Source organism: Stegostoma tigrinum, chromosome 42 (assembly GCF_030684315.1).
Source record: "Stegostoma tigrinum isolate sSteTig4 chromosome 42, sSteTig4.hap1, whole genome shotgun sequence".
Lineage (NCBI taxonomy): Eukaryota > Metazoa > Chordata > Chondrichthyes > Orectolobiformes > Stegostomatidae > Stegostoma > Stegostoma tigrinum.
In genome coordinates this window covers 10,991,971-11,015,018 of record NC_081395.1, presented here as the reverse complement: position 1 = coordinate 11,015,018, position 23,048 = coordinate 10,991,971, and the positions used below count along the sequence as shown (strand labels likewise).

The following is a 23,048-nucleotide window of genomic DNA, read 5'->3' as shown; positions in this document are numbered from 1 at the left end:
TGGGAATAAAGGATGTTCGGGAGGCTATAGTGGAGGGATACAGAAATCCTGGAGCATTAAGGGGCTGGAGGAGATTGAAGGGAATGGAGGAGGGTGTGTGTGAGGTCTTTTGAGGGGTTTGAAAAGAAGGAGAATTTTTTTTACAGTTTTACAGCAATTGGAAGTTTGCGAGCACAGGGGTTGAAAGGGGCTCGGTGTGTATTTGGACACGGGGCTGCAGTGTTGTAGATGAGCTGATGTTTACGGAAGGTGGAATGTGGGTGACTGGCCAGGAATGCATTGAATTGTGAAGTCTGAAGGGACCAAAGGCACAGACCAGGGCTTCACCAGTTGAGGAACTGTGACTTGCTGGGAGGTGTATGACATTATGGTGGTGCCACACCACCGGAGCTGGGAGGGTCATTGCAGGGTTGGGGCGGGGGGGGGAAGTGCTGGCAGCACCACCCTGAAGTGCTGGCCTGCTGAGGAGTATGCAAGGCTGCTGCCAGCTCAGTGTCCCCACCCTGCTATTCAGGTCCTAACTCACCACCTTTCCCTTCTCTCTCACTCGCTCTCTCTCTCTGTCCTTCCTACAGATTCAAGGTCTTTGCTGACTATGAGGATTATATCAAATGCCAGGAGCGTGTCAGCGCCCTCTACAAGGTTAGTACGCCCAATGCCGAGCAACGGAGACAAGAGATGGGGTCTGTAGTCTGCTTGTACTGCCTGTAGCTACTGCCCTCTCGTGCAGCGCACAGCAGCGTGGAGTGACCTTGTTCAGGAATGTCCACTCAGTTCTCACTGCCGAAAGGATATCCGGTTAGGGAGCTGCTGGAAAAGCCAGTTGTCCATCCTTAATTGCCCCTCAGCCTGCTAGGGCTGTTTTGGAGGACGCTTAAGAGTCAAACCCCATTGCTGTGGGGCCTGAAGTCACATGTAGATCAAATGGGTAAGGATGCCAGATTTCCTTCGCCGAGGGGCTTTGTGAACCTGGTGTAGGGGCTTCCTTTGCTGCGGGGCTTTGTGAACCTGGTGTAGGGGCTTCCTTTGCTGCAGGGCTTTGTGAACCTGGTGGGGGGGCTTCCTTTGCTGAGGGGCTTTGTGAACCTGGTGTAGGGGCTTCCTTTGCTGAGGGGCTTTGTGAACCTGGTGTAGGGGCTTCCTTTGCTGAGGGGCTTTGTGAACCTGGTGTAGGGGCTTCCTTTGCTGCAGGGCTTTGTGAACCTGGTGGGGGGGCTTCCTTTGCTGAGGGGCTTTGTGAACCTGGTGTAGGGGCTTCCTTCGCTGAGGGGCTTTGTGAACCCGGTGTAGGGGCTTCCTTTGCTGAGGGGCTTTGTGAACCTGGTGTAGGGGCTTCCTTTGCTGAGGGGCTTTGTGAACCTGGTGGGGGGGCTTCCTTCGCTGAGGGGCTTTGTGAACCCGGTGGGGGGGCTTCCTTCGCTGAGGGGCTTTGTGAACCTGGTGTAGGGGCTTCCTTTGCTGCGGGGCTTTGTGAACCTGGTGTAGGGGCTTCCTTTGCTGCGGGGCTTTGTGAACCTGGTGTAGGGGCTTCCTTTGCTGAGGGGCTTTGTGAACCTGGTGTAGGGGCTTCCTTTGCTGAGGGGCTTTGTGAACCTGGTGTAGGGGCTTCCTTTGCTGCGGGGCTTTGTGAACCTGGTGTAGGGGCTTCCTTTGCTGCGGGGCTTTGTGAACCTGGTGTAGGGGCTTCCTTTGCTGCGGGGCTTTGTGAACCTGGTGTAGGGGCTTCCTTTGCTGCAGGGCTTTGTGAACCTGGTGGGGGGGCTTCCTTTGCTGAGGGGCTTTGTGAACCTGGTGTAGGGGCTTCCTTTGCTGAGGGGCTTTGTGAACCTGGTGTAGGGGCTTCCTTTGCTGAGGGGCTTTGTGAACCTGGTGTAGGGGCTTCCTTTGCTGCAGGGCTTTGTGAACCTGGTGGGGGGGCTTCCTTTGCTGAGGGGCTTTGTGAACCTGGTGTAGGGGCTTCCTTCGCTGAGGGGCTTTGTGAACCCGGTGCAGGGGCTTCCTTTGCTGAGGGGCTTTGTGAACCTGGTGTAGGGGCTTCCTTTGCTGAGGGGCTTTGTGAACCTGGTGGGGGGGCTTCCTTCGCTGAGGGGCTTTGTGAACCCGGTGGGGGGGCTTCCTTCGCTGAGGGGCTTTGTGAACCTGGTGTAGGGGCTTCCTTTGCTGAGGGGTTTTGTGAACCTGGTGTAGGGGCTTCCTTTGCTGCGGGGCTTTGTGAACCTGGTGTAGGGGCTTCCTTTGCTGCGGGGCTTTGTGAACCTGGTGTAGGGGCTTCCTTTGCTGAGGGGCTTTGTGAAACTGGTGTAGGGGCTTCCTTTGCTGCGGGGCTTTGTGAACCTGGTGTAGGGGCTTCCTTTGCTGCGGGGCTTTGTGAACCTGGTGTAGGGGCTTCCTTTGCTGCAGGGCTTTGTGAACCTGGTGGGGGGGCTTCCTTTGCTGAGGGGCTTTGTGAACCTGGTGTAGGGGCTTCCTTTGCTGCGGGGCTTTGTGAACCTGGTGTAGGGGCTTCCTTTGCTGCAGGGCTTTGTGAACCTGGTGGGGGGGCTTCCTTTGCTGAGGGGCTTTGTGAACCTGGTGTAGGGGCTTCCTTTGCTGAGGGACTTTGTGAACCTGGTGTGGGGGCTTCCTTTGCTGAGGGGCTTTGTGAACCTGGTGTAGGGGCTTCCTTTGCTGAGGGGCTTTGTGAACCTGGTGTAGGGGCTTCCTTTGCTGCAGGGCTTTGTGAACCTGGTGGGGGGGCTTCCTTTGCTGAGGGGCTTTGTGAACCTGGTGTAGGGGCTTCCTTCGGTGAGGGGCTTTGTGAACCCGGTGTAGGGGCTTCCTTTGCTGAGGGGCTTTGTGAACCTGGTGTAGGGGCTTCCTTTGCTGAGGGGCTTTGTGAACCTGGTGGGGGGGCTTCCTTCGCTGAGGGGCTTTGTGAACCCGGTGGGGGGGCTTCCTTCGCTGAGGGGCTTTGTGAACCTGGTGTAGGGGCTTCCTTTGCTGAGGGGCTTTGTGAACCTGGTGTAGGGGCTTCCTTTGCTGCGGGGCTTTGTGAACCTGGTGTAGGGGCTTCCTTTGCTGCGGGGCTTTGTGAACCTGGTGTAGGGGCTTCCTTTGCTGAGGGGCTTTGTGAACCTGGTGGGGGGGCTTCCTTTGCTGAGGGGCTTTGTGAACCTGGTGTAGGGGCTTCCTTTGCTGCAGGGCTTTGTGAACCTGGTGTAGGGGCTTCCTTTGCTGAGGGGCTTTGTGAACCTGGTGGGGGGGCTTCCTTTGCTGAGGGGCTTTGTGAACCTGGTGGGGGGGCTTCCTTTGCTGAGGGGCTTTGTGAACCTGGTGTAGGGGCTTCCTTTGCTGCGGGGCTTTGTGAACCTGGTGTAGGGGCTTCCTTTGCTGAGGGGCTTTGTGAACCTGGTGTAGGGGCTTCCTTTGCTGCAGGGCTTTGTGAACCTGGTGGGGGGGCTTCCTTTGCTGAGGGGCTTTGTGAACCTGGTGTAGGGGCTTCCTTCGCTGAGGGGCTTTGTGAACCCGGTGTAGGGGCTTCCTTTGCTGCAGGGCTTTGTGAACCTGGTGTAGGGGCTTCCTTTGCTGCGGGGCTTTGTGAACCTGGTGTAGGGGCTTCCTTTGCTGAGGGGCTTTGTGAACCTGGTGTAGGGGCTTCCTTTGCTGCGGGGCTTTGTGAACCTGGTGTAGGGGCTTCCTTTGCTGAGGGGCTTTGTGAACCTGGTGTAGGGGCTTCCTTTGCTGCGGGGCTTTGTGAACCTGGTGGGGGGGCTTCCTTTGCTGAGGGGCGTTGTGAACCTGGTGTAGGGGCTTCCTTTGCTGAGGGGCTTTGTGAACCCGGTGTAGGGGCTTCCTTTGCTGTGGGGCTTTGTGAACCTGGTGGGGGGGCTTCCTTTGCTGAGGGGCTTTGTGAACCTGGTGTAGGGGCTTCCTTTGCTGCAGGGCTTTGTGAACCTGGTGGGGGGGCTTCCTTTGCTGAGGGGCTTTGTGAACCTGGTGTAGGGGCTTCCTTTGCTGCAGGGCTTTGTGAACCTGGTGGGGGGGCTTCCTTTGCTGCAGGGCTTTGTGAACCTGGTGGGGGGGCTTCCTTTGCTGAGGGGCTTTGTGAACCTGTTGGGGGGGCTTCCTTTGCTGAGGGGCTTTGTGAACCTGGTGTAGGGGCTTCCTTTGCTGCGGGGCTTTGTGAACCTGGTCTAGGCTGTGCAACAATTAATGATAGTTGTCATGGTCTCTGCCTCAGAGACTGGCTTTGCATTTCTAGTACCAGTGAACTGAATTTAAGTACCACCGAATGCTGAATCCAGCTCCTCAGGGCGTTAGGCCTGGGTTCTTGGATTACTAGGTCAGTGACATTCCCATCCTCTTCTCATTCCATATTCCACCCAATTATTTATTATCCAACTCCGTGCCTATTTGATTGCCCCAGTGTTGAGTCAGGCTGTTCAGGATCACCATTCAGTGCTGTGGGTGATTCCTTTCAGAATGGATGTGGGAGGGTAGGAATGACATGGATCAGGGTCACTCCATGGGACCAAACCCGATCTTGAGTTACCTTTTACAGATGTTTCAGATCACAACTCGCTGCGTTAAATAAATTCTCATCTTCCCCCTCCAATTAGTTCACTTCACTGTGTCCCTCAGACCCTCCTGCCAGTGGGAACAATTTCTCCCTTGTTGACTCAATCAAAATCCCTTCATAATTTTGAGCTCCTTGATTCAGTCTCTCCTTTGGTTCTCCTCGGAGTGGAGAAGATTAATCCCAGTGTTCCCAGTCTCTCCGTGCTGACTGAGTGGTATTCATCGCTGAGTCATATGCGTCCACCTCCACCACAAATCCTATGATCCATCTCTCTCTTTTTATCAACATTATCATCTTCCCTGTGTCTCTCACCTTGCAGAATTCCAGGGAATGGACCAAGATGGTCATCAAAAATATCGCCACTTCCGGAAAGTTCTCCAGCGACAGGACGATCTCAGAGTACGCCCGGCAGATCTGGGGTGTGGAGCCCAGCAAGCACAAGATCCCGGCCCCCAACGAACCCCGGGATTAGAGTTCCCTTGGCGGTCTTCCATCTCTTCCTCCCCCAACACCCCTCATCCCCCCGCACGCTGGCTCCCCTGTTTTCTCCCTCGTGTTCTCCATGCCTGAGTGCTCACCTCTGTGCTGCTTGCGTGCTTGTCCCTCCTGGAGAGCAGCCTGCTGGTTATTGGAGTGTAGCTTCCTTCCCTCTAAACTGTGGCTCAGAGACCTGCCCAATAGCTGGCGCAGTTCAGTGTTGAGTGCAGGAGGGTGGAGAGCTCTCTTTGCTCCCTCAAGGCCTGCCACTAGGCCGTACAATAACCTCTGCTCTCTTTTGCTTGGCATGTTGCATGCTTTGGAGGTGGGAGAATTCCAGAAATAATTGTCAACGTGGCTAACTAACTAGGCTGTAGTTTTGCATACCCACTTGGTCCTCCAGAGTTGGAGTTCTCAATATTTTCCACCTCTGCCCTCCCTTCAAACACCAAATTGCAGGGTAATGCAGCACTTGCGGCCTAGCTGACAGGCAATAACCTGAGTTGCGTTTGCCCAGGCACACGCCCTCCTGGTGTTTTTTGCTCCCTCCCTACCCTGCCACCAACCACTGATCAAGTTAAGAAACCAGCTGTTTTTGTTTCTGAAACCTCCCTTCGATGTAGAGGGAGTTAGTTGGCCTTTGAGCTGAGGGCTTGTGGGTGCAGTGTAGCTTGTGGTTGAGCTGTCTTGTTTCTGGAATGTTCTTGACTGTGTTGGGAGGTGGGCCTTTCAAAGTGCTAGGTCTTTTTTGTTTTTGCTGAAGAAAACAAATGTATTTTGAGAAGCATCACATTGCGGTCCATCATTAGGATGGAGATAGCTTGCTCTCTGAATGCTTTGCTGATCCACGGTTTTTAAAAAAAGAAAATAGCTGCTGTGGTGCGCATCCTAACCTTTGACCTCGGTCATGGTATAGGACCAGCAAGTTTAAGTCTTCCCTCGTGTGTATTTAATGTGTGAATAACTAACTTATTTTTAAGTGTAAATATTTAAAGGAAACCACACAAAAAAAATGTATTTAGTTCAGCTGCTGAGTGTCAGTGCAGTACCTCCTTGACCTGGCCAAGCTCTGCTCATCTCTTCGAGAGGGTGAACGGGTTGTCCTACCACTTGAATTTGTCCGTAGCATGTACTTTCTCTTCAGCCCTTGTGGGCTCAAGAAAGATCCCCTGGCGGTTTCTGGCACCAGAAGATGAGTGTCATTCATATTGGGGTTATCTGCGCGGTGGGGACTGTATAACTCCTTCCCCACCCCTGTCCCTTGTACTCTGCCTTTGCTTTTTGAAGATGCTAAACATTGTCCCCACCCAGACCCAAGTGTTTTTACATCAAACGCTGCGGATATGTGTGTCTGATCCTCTGGGAGTGACGAGAAATAAAATGGACTGAGTTGCGAAGCAATTCTGACATTTGAGATTGCTGAATTTCTGACCTTGTGTACTTTATCCTTCCTCTGCCCCTACAAACGAATCCTTCCGGGTTCTGCTTGAGAGTTTCCTAACCTCCCCAGGTGGTGCCCTATTCATGATCGCTGTCCCTGTTGCCTTGTGTGAGCTGCATGTTTTTTTCCCTGGTGCAATATTGCGGTGAGCGTGGCTGTCTTGACATTCGGTTAAACACAGAATAAAAGTGACAATCAAAGCAGTCCTGGATCTGTTATTTGATGGGCAACAGAGGCTGCAGCCCTCCCAGCCTGGTGCAGGGGTGAATGGGTGATCTGAGCCTTTATAAACATGACAACTCTTGTGTCTGCACAGACGCTTTCCTTTGAGACCAAATCAATCAACAGGTGCTTAAAACAGGGTCTCTCAGAAAAGAAGTCAGATGAAACATACAGACTGGGAATTAGAGTTTGGACTCAAAGCGTGATTATACAGTCCAGCCCCTGTCATGCTTGCCAGTTGTGGAATGATCAGAGCGTACCAGTACATGCAGTATGTTCCCTCCCTGAGGATACCCTGCCACAGATGTGACTGGCTGAAAAAGATGAGGCTCGCTGTTGTGTATAATGACCAACTCCCTACATCCTGAATGGACTGGTTAATGGCCACCCACAAACAAACATCCTGGCTGTACCAGATCTGTATCAAAGTTCAGAGTGTTGGGGTTGAAGCAGCAAATGTAACTTTAGAACCAAAAAAATGAAATGGGGACCACAGCATAAGCTCCCCCCCCGCCGCCGCCCCCGATAGATTTATGCACAGACTCTGCGCCAAGTTCTTTATAAGTTCGAAACCTCCCCGTTCACTGGCGATTTGTTTGAACTCACAAGCTGTGCTTAGCCCTACCCCTGCCAATCTGGTCTAACACTGAGGCCGCTTCCTTCCACCTCAAAAACATCACCCTGACACAGCTCAGCAGCTCCCAAAGACGTCGTTATTTCCTCCTTTCAAGGTTTGACCATTCTGATGATCTCTGAGTCAGTGTCTGCACTCCTTTCGTCTTAGATCAACTTAACTAAAGTTTTGCTGTGCACGTTTCTCTAAGGCCCTACCTTACAGCAGCAGAATTAGGTCATTCAGCCCAACGAGTCTGATTTGCCGTTTGATCGTGGCTATGTTTCTCAACCCCGTTGTCCTGCCTTCTCACTGTAAACCCTGATCCCCTTACTGATCAAGGACCTAGCTGTCTCTGTCTCAAAGACATCCAATGACTTAGCCTCCACAGCCCTCTGCGACAATGACTTCCACAGATTCACCACCTCCTGGCTGAAGGAATTCCTCATCATTTCAGTTCTAAAGGGTCATCCTTTCTCTCTGAGGCTATACCCTTGTATCCTAATCTCTCTTACTAGTGGAGACATCTTCTCCACATCCACTCTATCCAGGCCCCCCAGGCTTGTGTCAGTTTCAACCAGATTGCCCTGTCATCCATCTAAACCCCAACGAGTACAGACCCCGAGTTCTCAAGCACTACTCATATGACAAGATCTCCCTCCCTGGGATCATTCTTGTAAACCTCCTCCAAGGCCAGCACATCCTTCATGACATACAGGGCCTAAAACTGCTCTTAATATTCCAAGTGTGGTCTGACCAGAACCTTATACAGCCTCAGCAGCACATCTCTACCCTCGTATTCTAGCTCTCTTAAAATGAATGATAACGTGTCAGTTGCCTTCCTAACTGCCAAATGAACCTGGATGTTAACCTTCAGGGAATCCTGAAAGTCCTTTTGTGCTTCAGATTTCCAAAGACTTTCCATTTAGAAAGTAGCCGATACCTCTATTTTTCCCAGGAAACTGCACAGCCTCTCACTTTTGCACATTGTCTTCCATTTTCCACTTCTCTGCCCACTTGCACTCCGTGTCCATATCCTGCAAGGATTGGACATCCTCCCTGAACACAGTCTGTCCCAGCGTCTATCTTTTTGTCATCTGCAAACTTAGAAACAATGCTCACTTCCTTCGTCCAGATTGTTACTGTATAAGTGAATAGTTATGGCCCCAATACTGACTCCTGTGGAGCTCCATTAGTTATCGGCTTTCATCCTGAGAAAGACCCCCTTTTCTCCACACTCTCTGCCTTCTGCCTTGCCTCTGTCACCATGAGCTCATCTTATTTGGCAGTCTCCTGTGCAGCACCTTGTCAAAAGCCTTTTGGAAATCCAAATAGATCATGTTGACTGTCTCTTTGTGTAATTTGCTCATTAACCTCCCTCAATTTTAACAGATTTATCAGGCATGACCTCCCCTTGATGAAGCCATGCTGACTCAGCTCTATTTTACCATGCATTTCAAGTACTCTGCAATCTCATGCTTAATAATGGACTCTAAAATCTTACCAATGACTGAGGTCTGGATAACAGGCCAATAGTTTCCTGTCTTCTGCCTCCCTCCTTAAATACTAATCTGTACAGGCTCCTGTTTAAGCCAAGTCTCGATTAACCTCAGCTATGAAACTCTCTCAGTTGTCTGCATGTCTCTAATTCCGGTCTGTTACGCATCCCTGATATTCATCACATTACCCAGAGCTTTCAGTAGCCAGATGCTCCAAAATCCTCTTCTGGGACTTCCACATTGCTCCTTTAAACCACTCCTGACAATCACCTTATATAGGGTTTTCTATTTAAAATTACCAGCCCTCCCTTGGCACTGACCCTCCGACAGTGCAGCCCTCCCTTGGCACTGACCCTCCGACAGTGCAGCACTCCCTTGGCACTGACCCTCCGACAGTGCAGCACTCCCTTGGCACTGACCCTCCGACAGTGCAGCACTCCCTTGGCACTGACCCTCCGACAGTGCAGCACTCCCTTGGTAGTGACCCTCTGACGGTGCAGCACTCTCCCAGCACTGACCCTACTCAGACTGGGGCGTCAGTTTGGGAGTAATACCTGGAACCTAGAAATCACCTGCTGTGGGGAATGTGTGTGCTGGTCTCAGAAATACTGCTAATATAATCAGGCGTGTTCCTCATCCACCTCATGACATACGGTAGACAGCATGATCCAGTGAAGTGTTACGAGGTGTTAACATATGAAAGCATTACAGTGAGATTTTCTCGTCAATGATATTCTACATGTACTCCATTTTCCTGCAAAATTTTCTTGAAAAGACAGAAGTTTGAAATCATTCTTGGCCTGAAATCCGCAAATGTCTGGAATGGACGATCTAGTGCCCACCTGGGTTGGAGACCTTTCTGCTGATATCTTTCAGAAATGGATGACCTGTTCATCCCTGAGACTCTGATCCTGTGGAGCACACAGGAGACGGGGAGTGAGGCATGTTCACCCTTAATGTTTTCTCCAACCCTTCGCAAAGCTTCTTGGAGCCTCTCATGATTGCCCTTTGGGCCTTCTAAATGGCCAGAGAGTTAAAGCCTGTTCTTAGAGTCATACAACACAGAAACAGACCCTTCAGTCCAATTAGCCTATGCTCGCCATAATTCCAAATGAAACTAGTCCCACCTGCCTGCTCCTGGCCTGTATACCTCCAAAGCCTTCCTATTCATCTACTCATCCAAATGTCTTTTAAACTTGGTAATTGTTCCCACGTCCTCCACTTCCTCAACAAGTTCATTCCACACGTGAACCATCCTCTGTTTGAAAAATTTGCTCCTCGTCTTTTTTTGAAATCTACCGCCTCACCTTAAGAACCCCCTACTCTTGAAACCCCTCATCCTAGGGAAATAACCTCCACCATTAACCCTATCTATACCCCTCACCGATTTATAAACTTCTGTAAGGTCACCTCCTACTCTGGTGAAAATAGTCCCAGCCTTTCTTTATAACTTGCTTCCCCTTAGTCTGGCTGCTCACTCCGTACATGCACCACATCTGCATGAAACAGTTGTCCCTCTCACCTTAACCGTGTGCCGTCTAGATTTGGACTCCCCGAACCTGCGGAAAAGACCTCGGCTATTCATCTTATCTCTGCCACTCGAGATTTTATAAACCTCTGTGCTTCGGGTTGATCCCGCTGCAGTTTGTTATAGATCTGTGAGTACAAGGCACCCGGAAACTTCAGAGTGGACAAGCTGGAAACATTTTTCTTTTTGTTCCTTCTCTGTGTGAATGAACGGATAGAAAAACCAGGAAACTTGAAAGAAGGAGAGAACTATATCAATATTCTTCAATATTTGATTTAATTGATATAGTTCTCTAAATCAAATATTGAAGAATAGCCATAGCATTATAGACCACACCATGTCATCATTGCTTGCATCAAAAGGAACTGAGAGAGACAATTTAGATTAAATCTGGATATTTCATCCTCGGAATCTTGTTTACCACTGCCTATATTACTCCACCTGGATGCACTGGTTTCCTCCCACAGTCCAATGATGTGCAGGTTAGGGTAAATTGGCCACTCAAAATTGCCCCATAGTGTCCAGGGATGTGTGGGTTAGGGTGGATCGGCCGTGCTAAATTGTCCCATAGTGCCCAGGGATGTGCGGGTTAGGGTGGGTTGGCCGTGCTAAATTGTCCCATAGTGCACAGGGATGTGCAGGTTAGGGTGGATTGGCCATGCTAAATTGTCCCATAGTGCCCAGGGATGTGCGGGTTAGGGTGGGTTGGCCGTGCTAAATTGTCCCCTAGTGCCCAGGGATGTGCGGGTTAGGGTGGATTGGCCGTGCTAAATTGTCCCATAGTGCCCAGGGATGTGCGGGTTAGGGTGGATTGGCCGTGCTAAATTGTCCCATAGTGCCCAGGGATGTGCGGGTTAGGGTGGATTGGCCGTGCTAAATTGTCCCATAGTGCCCAGGGATGTGCGGGTTAGGGTGGGTTGGCCGTGCTAAATTGTCCCATAGTGCCCAGGGATGTGCGGGTTAGGGTGGATTGGCCATGCTAAATTGTCCCATAGTGCCCAGGGATGTGCAGGTTAGGGTGGATTGGCCGTGCTAAATTGTCCCATAGTGCCCAGGGATGTGCAGGTTAGGGTGGATTGGCCGTGCTAAATTGTCCCATAGTGCCCAGGGATGTGCAGGTTAGGGTGGATAAGCCGTGGGAAATGCAGGATTACGAGGATAGGGTAGAAGGGGTGTGAGTCGGTTTACGAAGCTTTTCGGAGGGTCAATGTGGACTCGATGGGTAGAATGGCCTGCTTCCACACTGTAGGGTTTACATGATTTTATAATAATTATGTCAATTCATAGTCGGCCAACATAATGGTAAATCCCTTCTCTCCAGCTTAATAGTATCCTTCCTATAACTGGGCAACCAAAACTTCAGAGGAGGCCTCACTAACGTCCTGTAGGTGATGTCCCAACTCCCATACTCAGAGGACTGAGCAATGAAGGCAAGCGTGCTGAACCCCCATTTCTTTACCTTGAAGGAATTTTGCTCCTGCACATTTGGCGTCAAATTTCTGGTTATTCTCCTTCACCCTTTTTGACGCTGGTGGTGGTTGTGGAGGGAGGATGGGCCGAGAGTCTGGGAGAGCCAAGAGGGAGAGTGAGTGAGGGAGCTGGGGGGTGGTGGGGTGGGGGTGGGGGTGGGGGGGGGGGGGGGTTGGGGTCGGGGTAAGGGCGACGTCACAATGCAGTGCAATAAAACATGGCCACGGCCCAGCAAGCTCACAGTCGAAGGTGATCTCACAATGGAGCTGCCCAGCCCCAGGAGAGAGCCCGGGGAGAGTGGCACGGCCAACGGGGTTTGACGTCCTGGGGCCTGTCGAGGACGGACTTTGGCCTTGTACCGGTTTCATCCGCGGGGCCTACGTCAACGGAAGGCAGCGGCGGGCTGGCGGGGGGGCGGTGGGAGGGTGCGGGCGGGAACTGGCCCAGAGAGGCTAGACCCTCGCAAGGTGTGAATTTTTAATGGGGAGGGTGACGTGAGCTGGTTGTGGGGGGGGAGGGGGACACAGGAGTAACAGAGGGCGCGAGTGCGGGGTTGGGTGGGGTGGGGGCGCAAGGTGAGGAAATGGGTGAGGCTCTATTCCGGTGAGGTAGAAAGGAGCGGACAGGTGGAGGGGGGGAGGTGGGGGGGGGGTGGGAGGGGGCCCATCTCTTATTCCTTTGGAGGTGGGAGTAGAATTGGGAAGCGGCGTCAAAAAGATAGCGTTGGCCGACGGCGGCCATTTTGAGAGAGAGAGGGGGGGCAGGGCCAAAATTCAGAGCATCAGCCAGACAGCCTGCTCCCCAAGCCATGGAAGTGTGCAAGTTGGAGTCATGCAAGGCAGAGGCCTCCCTGGTGGCGCTGACGGACGCGGCGTTCGACAAAGATGACGGCGTGCGGCGCCAGATCTCGCAGTCTCTGTACGAGCTCGGCTGCCACAATACCGAGCAGGTGCTGAGCGCCTGCTTCGACTTCCTGCTGAAGCACAGCCAGCTAGTGCAGGGCCACCGCACCGTCATCTTGCAGTGCATGGAGCGCATCGTGCGCGACAACATCAGCCAGCTCGGCCAGCCGCTGGCCAAGAAGATCATCAACCTGGCGTCCGAGGAGATGATCAAGTCCAGCGAGTCGGCCCTGGGCTGGAAGGAGGCGGCCAGCAACCTGCTGGTGGCGCTGGGCACCCGGTTCACCGACGAGATCTTGGAGGACATCTTGCAGAAGCTGCAGCCGGGCGTGGTGCCGCAGTTCTTTGTGGTGCAGACCCTGGCCAACCTCTCGGTGGCCAACGTACATGGAGTCGTGCCCTACCTGACCACCACTTTGCAGACCATGCTGCCCTTGTTCCACATGATCAAGCAAGACAACATGAAGTGGGCCTTCACCTCGGCCATGGGCCTCTTCAGCAAGAGCATCCTGGAGTACCTGGCAACAGCAGACAAGGCCTCTAAGCCTGTGTTGAGCCGGGATGCCTTCGCCCCCGAGATCTACGCTGCTTACAAGGTCTTATTTGGCATGTGGCTACGTAACAAGGATGCCAAGCTGCGTTCGGCCATCGTGGTGGCCCTCAGTCACATGGTGCACCTCCTGCCCCCTGACCGCATGGACGATGAGTTACCACGCCTCATAATCAGCATCCTGGGCCTCTACAAGAAGCGCTGTGAGCCCTACCACGTCACCCAGTGCCTGCGCCACATCCTGGAGGCCGCAGTCGAAGTCACCAGCCACGTGCCGGAGACCCAGATGGACAGCCTGCTGCCCCAGCTGCACCACCAGATCTGCCTGCCCGTCGACTGTCAGGACCCACTCAGTGCCCGCAATCAGCAGGAGGTGCTACAGTGTTTCACCATCCTGTCGCACGTCTCCATCGACGCCCTGGTCAAGTTTCTGCTGCAGAAACTATCCAGCAACAACGACAAGGCACGGGTGGGGACGCTAACGGTGCTCAACCACGTGGTGGGCAGCGGGTACAAGGCCCTGGAGAGCAAGAAGGCGCTGATCGTCAGCGGCATGAAGCAGTCACTGCAGGACGGCGACAACAAGGTCAAGAAGGTGACCGCCCAGGTCATCAGCACCATGGGCGAGCACGGTTACCTGCAGCTGGAAGGAGGCTCTATCTTGGTGGACTTCCTCGTCCAGCAGTGCGCCCTGGTCCCCGAGGAAGGACCCGGGCGCCGTCACCATCACCACCACCAGGCCCCGGACTCAGACGAGGTGAGGGATGAAGACCTGCGCGAGCTCTGCGAGGGCATCCTCAGCTTCTTGGTGACGCTGGACAGGATGGACGACGTGCTGTGGCCCTTCCTGTTGGAGTTTGTCTCGCCAGTGCAACACACCAATGCCTTGGCGGTGGTCTGCCGCTGCCTGGAGCAGGTGGGCAACCGGAAGAGGCGGCAGAGCCTGCAGTACGTGCTGTTGAACTACAATGAGAGGCTGGGGCTGCCCAAACCCCACACCCTGTTGGCGCGCCTGCTGGCAGTCTCTGCCTTGCCCTACAGCGGCCAAGGCAGGGGCCTAGCGGCCCTGAACCTGCTGCAGGTTCTCAGCCCCAACATCCACCTGGACGTGGTGAAACTCTGGGACGAGGAGCTGCCCCAGCTCAGCCAGTTCCTGGCCGAGCACCGGGAGGACACTCTGCCCCAGAAGCTGTGGGAGGACAAGCTCTTTTTCTTCCTGTCCCGCACCCTGGAGACCATCACCGACGAGAAGTGGACGTGGGAGCTGAGTGAGGAGATGACCCAGCACATCCACAACTACCACAGCTACCCGCGGGAGAAGGCGTTCCTCTACAAGTGCGTGGGCATCGTGCTGGGCCAGACCAACAACAAGGACGTCATTAACAATGAGCTGCAGGAGATGCTACTCAGCGTCCAGCACAACGAGGCGCTGGAGCGCGAGGGCTTGGCCACGGGCATCGGCTTCTGCGCCATGACCCACCTGGACGACACACTGGCCAAGCTGGATGACTTTGTCAAGATGGACATTGTGAAGAAGACGGCAAGCTTCTTCAACATCCTGAAGGAGAAGCTGGACGGCGATATGGAGCGGGTTAAGAGCACCCTCATCCTGTGCTACGGCTACGTGGCGCTGTACGCCCCCGAGGGCCTCATCCTTCAGCGGGTGGAGATGCACATCCTTGACCACATCCTCAGCCTCTCCAACACCAAGGTGCTGGGCATCAGGGTGGAGACCAAAGACCTGATGATCAAGTTGACCCTGATCAAGGCCGTGACCCTGATCGCCAAGGCTGTCTATGCCAATAAGGGCAGGCACCAGTTCAAGTTCAACCGGCGCGAGGAGGTCCTCTCCTACATGCAGGACCTGATTGCCAGCGAGTCCAAGGCCCACCTGAAGACCAGGGTGCGCCAGTCTGCCATCAACGCCTGCACCCACCTCGTTCGCCTGGAGCCCCGTCTCAATGAGGTGGAGTCGTCGGACCTGATCCGCTCCTGCCTGGAGGCCGTCTTCAGCTTCCCACCCCTGGACAATGACAAGCGTAAGGACACCAGGAAGCTGAAGGAGCGTGAGGTGCTCCACACGGAGACCATCACTGCCCTCCACGAATTGCTGAAGGAGTTCCTGAGCCAGAACCTGAGCTCCGAGGGCCTGGAGTTCATTTTCAAGCACGTGCAGGAGTGGATGACCTCCACCAAGGACCACGAGCGGGAGAGGGCCGTGGAGGCCATGCTGGCCCTGCTTGTCTTCTACCGGGACCGCTTCAAGTCGGTCAACGTCAGCACCTTCCACAACCTGGGCCTCCTGGTCGGGTGTTTTGTGCCCCGTTGTGCTGACCCGGTGTTGTCCATTCGCTACATGGCCATGGACAGCCTGTACAACCTGCTGTACATCCAGATACGGTACGAGGGCTGTGTAGTCAATCAGCCGGACAACCTCGTCGACCACCTCGGCAACATTAAGGAGCAGCTGCAGAACCCAGACAGCCACATCCTCTTCCAGATCTGCTACGACATCGCCAAGATCATCTCCAACAAGTTGCCCCATGACCAGCTGCGCTCGTTGCTGTTTGCCCTGTTCGAGGGCCTCTCGGACTACCACGCCACTTGCTCCAGTGCCACCTCAGTGGTGATGAACACCCTGGTACGCAAGCATGGCGAAGGCCTGAAGGACCACATCCCCGAGATCCTCAGCAACCTGCAGTCGCGCATGCAGACCATCACGCTGGAGCAGGTCAGGTTCTCGGTCATTCACTTCATCTCCATCCTGACCTCCCAGTGCCTGCCTGGTGTCCTCTCCTACCTCCTCTTCCGGCCCCTGCCCTACGACAAGTACACCAGCGCCATCTGGCAGTCATTAGCGCGCGAGGCCAAGCTGGCCACCACCACCATGGACTACCTGCTGGGCAAGATCAATGATTACCTGTCCCACGATGATCGCAAGGAGAGCAGCGCCAAGCGCCAACCCTCCACCGGCACCTCGGAGACCGTGGCGGTCATCTACGCCCTCACCGAGATGGTCTCCAATCCCGAGTCCGTGGAGGCGGTGATTAACCTGTACCCCAAGCTCTTCGGCACCCTGCTGCTCTACCTGAGCTTCATCGTGAACGAGAGGATGTCCGAGCTCCAGGGTAGGGGCGTCTCCAAGAAAAAGAAACTCTCTCTGCAGCTGCAGAACACGCCCAACATCAACGTCTGGGACTCCTCGCTGGAGGCCCTCAAGCTCTTGCTGTCCCGTGGCAAGACGGAGGAAGTGGCCACCATCATGGAGGATGAGGGTGGCTGGGACCTCCTGAAGAGCCACGAGGACCACCAGCGGGGGGTGGCGCTGTTGGCCCGGGCCTCGGGCAAGCACGGTGCCTCCTACCTGCCGGACACCATCCGCTTCCTGGCGCCCATCTTGAGCAACATCCATGAGCACCAGCGGGTGACCGTGGCGGTGTTCTTTGGCGAGCTGTTGGCGCTGCCCACTGTCCAGGAGCTGAAGGTGACCGAGTCGCTGGTGAGCAGCCTGCTTCGGAGCCTGGACGATGTGTCACCCACCATCCACTGGCTCTCTATCCGGGGCCTGGGCAACGTGGCGTTGGGTGCCCCGCAGGAGATCCCGCGCTACGCCGAGAAGCTGCTGGCCGCCATGGTGGGTGGCATGGACGAGAAGACGGATCTCAACGACCTGATCGTGCTGGAGGCCATGGCGGGCCTAGTCAAGGTGCTGGCACGGCTGGACTCGGCCCACGTGCGGCCCATCCTGCCCAGCATCATCGGCACCGTGGAGCCGTTCTTCGAGAACGAGAGCGAGAAGCTGCGGGCGGCCGCTTTCTCCGTCTTCGGGAGTCTGGCGCGTTTCGGGGGCAGGCAGCCCGAGCCTGCCTTCCTGGAGCACGTACACTCCAGCCTGGTGAGCCTGGTGCTACACCTCAATGACAACAGCCCCGATGTGGTGAGGGCCTGCAAGTCGGTGCTGCAGATGGTAGGCCCCCACCTGTGCCCTGAGGGACCCGGTGCCATCTTCCAGGGCGAGCTGCTGGAACAGGCCAACGTGCGGTACTGGGAGTTCATCGCCGAGCTTAGCAAGGTCATCGTCAGTGAGTTCTCCGACAGGATCGGCCTCTACCTCAACAGCAGCATGTCCTTCTTCAAGAGCATGCTGCCCGAGATCCGGGGCAACGCCGTCATCCTGGCCGGCTTCATCCTGCAGAACCTGCCCAAGGAGTACGTGGAGGCCAGCACCGATGACAACGTCTGCGTTGCCATCATCATGATGCTCCATGACGTCTCGCCGTGCGTTCGCACCAAGGCCGCCAAGGTGCTGGGCCTCCACCGCAGCTTTTAACCGCGTTTCCCGGACCCCACCGAGCCAAACTCCTAACCGGGAGCACCGCTCGTGTCAGCAAGCACCCCACCACCCTCCCCCACCCCGATCCCAATCCCGCGCTGAGCTGCGGACGGCAGGAGGAGAAGTTGCCCTCCCAGCAGGGGGCGCTGGCTGTAGGAGGCCCAGCCGGTTGGCGGGGGTCAGCATGTTGGCGCCGGTGGAGCAGCGTAAAATTTAATAAAAGCCCAACCATACTCAGAACATCCAAGGCTCGTTCTTTTCTACCCTACCCCCCCACCGCACCCCCACCCCAGTTCCTGTGTGGCCTATCCAATGATCCCGAGGGTTGGATGGATGGGCAGGGTTGGTTGGAGTTTTTGGTTGGTTGGGGGCGTTGGTGATGGTTCAGAGGTACCACTGGTGATCACCAGGGGGATCCACTGCATTAAGGAGAGGCCTGGGTTGTGGGCTCCACTGGATGGTTCCAAAATCCTCTTGTACCCCTTACCAAAGAAGGTTGGCCCTACCAATACCCAGCAGTCAAAGGGGTATGCCCCCAATCCAACTAGTTTGACCCCTCCCCAAAACAGCCCTAGGGAGTTCCTTACCACCCCCACCACCCAACCACCCCATACAAAGGGGTGGGGTCATCTGATTCTCATCCCCCACTTCTCAGCCAATGGGACCCAAACTTCTCTTTCCCAGCCCTACACGAACCCATCGCCATGGTGACCGCCTCAATCAAATCTCGCCCCCCCCCCCCCCCACCCCCAAACCTTCCTCTCCCGCCATCTCCTTCACTCCGAGGGGGATTGAGGCCCACCTTCCCCCACCCTCACCCTGTCCGCTCGAACCGTTCTGGTCAGTCTCCCTCTCGAGGGACCCTCGCCTCCTTCCTGAGGTGGGGGAAAGAGCCAGGAGGGGTTTAGAATGGCTCAGCCAGTGAGCTCAGTGCCCCTCAGGTGGGTGAAGCTCAGGACCCGGCTTGCTTTGCAAACGGCCTTCCCACCGTTGCCATCGGATAACACGTGTGAACCCACAGTGCCCCGTGCTCCTGCACTCACCTCTCCGGTGGTATCGTGAGGTTCATGTCATTGAGAGGCTTAATAGCTTCTCCCTCCCATCCCCCAGCTCAACGGTGGTGCAGAAAATAGTCTTAAACTCTATTGCATCAATGAGGGGGGCTGCAGCGGTTCAAGATGGGGGCTCACTACCACCTTCTCCAGAATAGAAGGTCACAACTAGGGGTACGTAACAAACACCAGCCCATCCAACAACGTCCACGTCCCATACCCACGAGATGGGCAACGTTGACGATAGTGCAGTGGTTTCCAGTTTTGACCTCTTGAGTTGTGCTCACTGAGGTGTGGGGGTCGGGGGGGGGGTTGCGACTGTCACTCTCGAGGGGGGTTTGCCATTTCTCCAGTTTAAAAGAAAAAAAAAAGAGACCAGGAATTAAATCACCATCGACACTTTATTAAAACTCATCGACAAGGCCCGATCAAACGCCCCGGGCCAGCCGCCGAGGGCTGGAGGGATCGTACAACGGATGCTGTCTGAAGCTGGATTCTGCTTCGTAGCACGCCCTCCCCGAGGGGATCAGGAAGAAAATGTACACCGACAAGCTCCAGAACGATGGCGACAGAAGTCAGGGAAGGCTCCTGAAGCTCAAAGATTGTCCCTTCGCGACAAACGTCAGGCCCGCACCACGAGCTCCACATCTCAGGTTAAAGGAGACCAAACTAAATGGCCGACATCAAGTGAAAATGAACGGGGTGGAGAGGCGCAGAAATGTTGAGTGTCTACGCTCCCCTGCGCTCCCAGTTCTTTCGGAAGGAAGCCAAAGGCCTTGGAGAGGATTCGGATGGATGAGGGATGCTGGGAATGCAGAGACTGGACAACTTATGATCGGGGCAATGAAGATCAGGATGTGATTGTTCATGAAAAAGTGACTGAGGAGGGGTCACATTTAAATTAAGCTGGAGGACGAGGGGGAGTCTTCCATCATGGATGATGCAGGAGGGGGGTGGCCTTCTGTTGGAGGACAGTTTGATTCTAAGCCAGGGCTGTGTGCAGTGAGAGGCCCAAGGCAAGGCAGGATCCCTGAAGCCAATCATTCTCAACATTGAAGAATGAAGGGACTTGCTGACTATAGAGAGTGCGGCCCTGTTGGAATATTTCACCTCAACGCTGGAGCGACAGCGCAAACTGGGTGATCTAATCATGCAGGCCAATTCTCAAGCCCCAGGAATGGCGTGGTGATTCGCAAGCCTGCAACTCAACACTCCAACGAGTTCCAAACGAAGGCGAGTTGGCCAATCTGGAGGCTTCCCGCACCATCTCCAAGTCCACCCTTCCTCCCTGGCACCCCTCTTCCCCACACCCACCTCCAACTCCCACCCCTAAACAGGCAGAGGGTGACAATTAGCAGCAGAGAAATGTGAACAGGAGTTAGGTAAGGGCAGACAGGCGAATCCAGTTGGTTCCGACCGGAGGCTCAGGAAGCGCGATCCCCTCCCCTGGCATTGTCGGTGTGTCCAGTCCACCCTCCACTCCGGCCCACCATCGATGGCTCAGTGTCGGTCGCACCCGCTCCCCGAATCCCAGCCAAAGACGGAATGTCGCTCAGGGAGCAGGAGAGGGGCATGGCCAACGTTGAGCATGGGAGATGGTCAGCGATGCCACCTCGATACCCGTCAGGGCTGGAGCCTGCAACGAAACAGGAAGGAGGACATGACAGCTGGCAACAACACACTCACTGGCAAGTGTCGGGGCAACAGGGATCTCACTCCTCCTTAAAACCGAAAGGAAATGTCCCAGGACACTGACCGCCCCCCCCCACCCCCCCACCCCGGCCTACAAACACTGCTAATAACAGGGTCAGCACGGGGTTAGATACAGAGTAAAGCTCCCTCTATACTGTCCCCCATCAAACACTCCCAGGACAGGGACAGCACGGGGTTAGATACAGAGTAAAGCTCCTTCTACACTGTCCCCCATCAAACACTCCCCAGGACAGGGACAGCACGGGGTTAGATACAGAGTAGAGCTCCCTCTATACTGTCCCCCCTTCAAACACTCCCAGGACAGGGACCGCACGGGGTTAGATACAGAGTAAAGCTCCCTCTGCACTGTCCCCCATCAAACCCTCCCCAGGACACGGACAGCACGGGGTTGGAGACAGAGTAAAGCTCTCACAGGTCACGATGAGGCTCTGGTTCGTGCCAATTTCCTCCCTCATGTGAATGAGGACCTACCGGTTGTGGGCTGTAGTTCAGAGATGGATATCTTGCACATCATCCTCCAGGTCTTCGACTTTCTCCTCAGTCACTGTGGAGAGGGCAGATTCACATCAGTCTGCAGCATCATGAGCGTCAAAGCTGCACTGTCGGAGGGTCAGTGCTGAGGGAGCCCCGAACTGTCGGAGGGTCAGTGCAGAGGGAGCGCCGCACTGTCGGAGGGTTCAGAGCTGAGGGAGTGGGCACTGTTGGAGGGTCAGAGCTGAGGGGGCGGGTACTGTCAGAGGGTCAGTGCTGATGGAGTGGGCACTGTCGGAGGGTCAGTGCTGAGGGAGTGGGCACTGTGGGAGGGTCAGTGCCAAGGGAGTGGTTAGGGTTTGCTTATAAATGTTTTGTCACCCTGCTCGGTAACATTGTCAGCGCGCCTTTGGTGAAGCGCTGGTGTTCTGGCCCGTTTGTTATTTCTAAGCCTTGGTTTGCTGGGATGGCTGGCATCACTGGCTCAGTGGTTTGTACATCGGGTCCAGTTCAGTGTGTTTGATGATGGAATGCCTGTTCTCCAGGAATTCCCTGGCATATTTTTGTGTGGCTCGTGCTATTATAGATGAGTTGGTATTGCAAGGACTGTGAGAAACACTGCATAGGCCAAACTGGAAGAAATCTGACAATAAAGACACAAGAGACACTGCCAATTCTCACTGGTCTCAGTACACAGGGACAAAGAAGGACATAAATTCAACTTGGACAACACATCCATAATGGCACAGGCCAAGCAGAGACATACCAGGGAATTCCTGGAGGCCTGGCATTCCGAGAACTCTGTGGACAAACACTGAGCTGGACCCGTTATACAAACCACTGAGAAACAGAACCAGAAGTGATTCCAACCACCCCGGCAGACCGAGGAGTAGAAACAAGAAGCGGGACAGAACACTGGCACTTCGCCAGAAGCGCACCAATAATGTAACCTAGCAGGTGACAAAACATTTGTAACCAAACCACTGGCTCGATGAGCAAGTCTACACCCTCAAACCTAGAAATTACCTAAAATTCCCACACTTTGCTCAAGAAGTTAGTCTTAGCACAGCCTCCGCGCTTAAAAATACTGTTGTGGAATAATTCAATGTCAGACAAGAATCAAATCTCATTTTAAAAAAAAAATAACCTCAGCTTACTACTATAGATTTACAAAGACTAAATGCAAAAGATTAAGCTTCTTAAATTTAACCTCTTCACTGATTAGGCTCGAAAAAAAAGAAAAGCTTCCTTTTCTGGTGCCAGTCTGGGATGGACAAAGTCAGAAATCACACAGCAGCAGGGTTTCAGTCCCACAGGTTTGTTTGAAATCACAAGCGCTCAGAGTGTTGCTGCTTCATCAGGTGAAGTGAGGGTCAGTTCACCTGACAAAGGGTCAGCGCTTCGAAAGCTGGTGATTTCAAACAAACCTGTGGGACTGAAACCCTGCTGCTGTGTGATTTCTGACCTATTACACTCTGAGGCAGTGATCTTTAGAAATCGCTGATCCCTCTCCAACTGCACGTGCTAGTCCCAAAGCATCTGATATCAGCTTCCCAACATCACCTGTGGAACAGCAACCCAGTCTCCAGAGGCTTTGGCTCTGATCTTACCCTGTGGCCAGTCTCCCAAGACTTAATCATCCCACTCTCCCTCTTGTTCCTCCTGTTTAAAGTAAGACTCCCTCCCCACCCGCCACCCACCGCCCCCCCCCACCACCCCCAACACCTGTCCCACCATCGACAAGGCACAAGTCAGGAGGGTGAGGGAACATCCCCCACTTGCCCCTGGATGGGGGCAGCTCCAACAACACTCAGGAAGCTCGACGCCATCCAGGACAAAGCAGCCCCCACTTTGATTGGCCCCCCACATCCACAAACATCCCACTCCCTCCACCCACCGACGCTCAGCCACAGCAGTGGGATAGATACATGGGAACACCATCCCCTGCAAGTTCCCCTCCGAGCCCCTCCCCATCCCGACTGGGAAATATATCGGCAGTTCCTTCAGTGTCGCTGGGTCAGAATCCTAGAGTTTGAGTATGTGTGTGTGTGTCTGTGTGTCTGTGTCTGTGTGTGTGTATGTGTGTGTCTGTGTGTGTGTCTGTGTGTGTCTGTGTGTGTGTATGTGTGTGTGTGTATGTGTCTGTGCGTGTGTGTGATTATGAGTTTGTGTGAGTGCGAGTGTGTGTGTGTGTGTGTGTGTGTGTGTGTGTGTGTGTG

The 23,048-nt window shown here is 54.4% G+C and overlaps 3 protein-coding genes across 8 annotated transcripts in view; 2 read left to right on the top strand and 1 right to left on the bottom strand.

Annotated features, from left to right (window-relative positions):
- LOC125449251 (glycogen phosphorylase, muscle form) overlaps positions 1–6,679 on the top strand; it is a 79,499-nt gene extending 72,820 nt beyond the window's left edge. Inside the window, exons 19-20 of the mRNA XM_059641450.1 lie at positions 576–642; positions 4,878–6,679. Of these exons, the coding sequence (XP_059497433.1) occupies positions 576–642; positions 4,878–5,030 (220 nt within the window). The 3' untranslated portion in view covers positions 5,031–6,679. The remainder of the gene's footprint in view (positions 1–575; positions 643–4,877) is intronic.
- A 5,825-nt stretch (positions 6,680–12,504) lies between these two features.
- LOC125449208 (maestro heat-like repeat-containing protein family member 1) lies at positions 12,505–17,763 on the top strand. Its single transcript, XM_048524895.2, has one exon. It carries the CDS (start codon positions 12,617–12,619, stop codon positions 17,588–17,590), a length of 4,974 nt encoding a protein of 1,657 aa, XP_048380852.1. The 5' UTR covers positions 12,505–12,616; the 3' UTR covers positions 17,591–17,763.
- A 1,276-nt stretch (positions 17,764–19,039) lies between these two features.
- LOC125449209 (RAS guanyl-releasing protein 2-like) overlaps positions 19,040–23,048 on the bottom strand; it is a 70,577-nt gene continuing 66,568 nt past the window's right edge. For all 6 annotated transcript variants that reach the window (XM_048524896.2, XM_048524897.2, XM_059641547.1 and 3 more), the window contains 2 exons: positions 20,830–20,902; positions 19,040–20,281 (listed from right to left, as the gene is read on the bottom strand). In XM_048524896.2, the coding sequence (XP_048380853.1) occupies positions 20,847–20,902 (56 nt within the window). In that variant the 3' untranslated portion in view covers positions 19,040–20,281; positions 20,830–20,846. The remainder of the gene's footprint in view (positions 20,282–20,829; positions 20,903–23,048) is intronic.

Excerpts from the sequence above, each read along its gene's own strand:
- LOC125449208 (XM_048524895.2), top strand. The coding sequence starts at position 12,617 with ATGGAAGTGTGCAAGTTGGAGTCATGCAAGGCAGAGGCCTCCCTGGTG.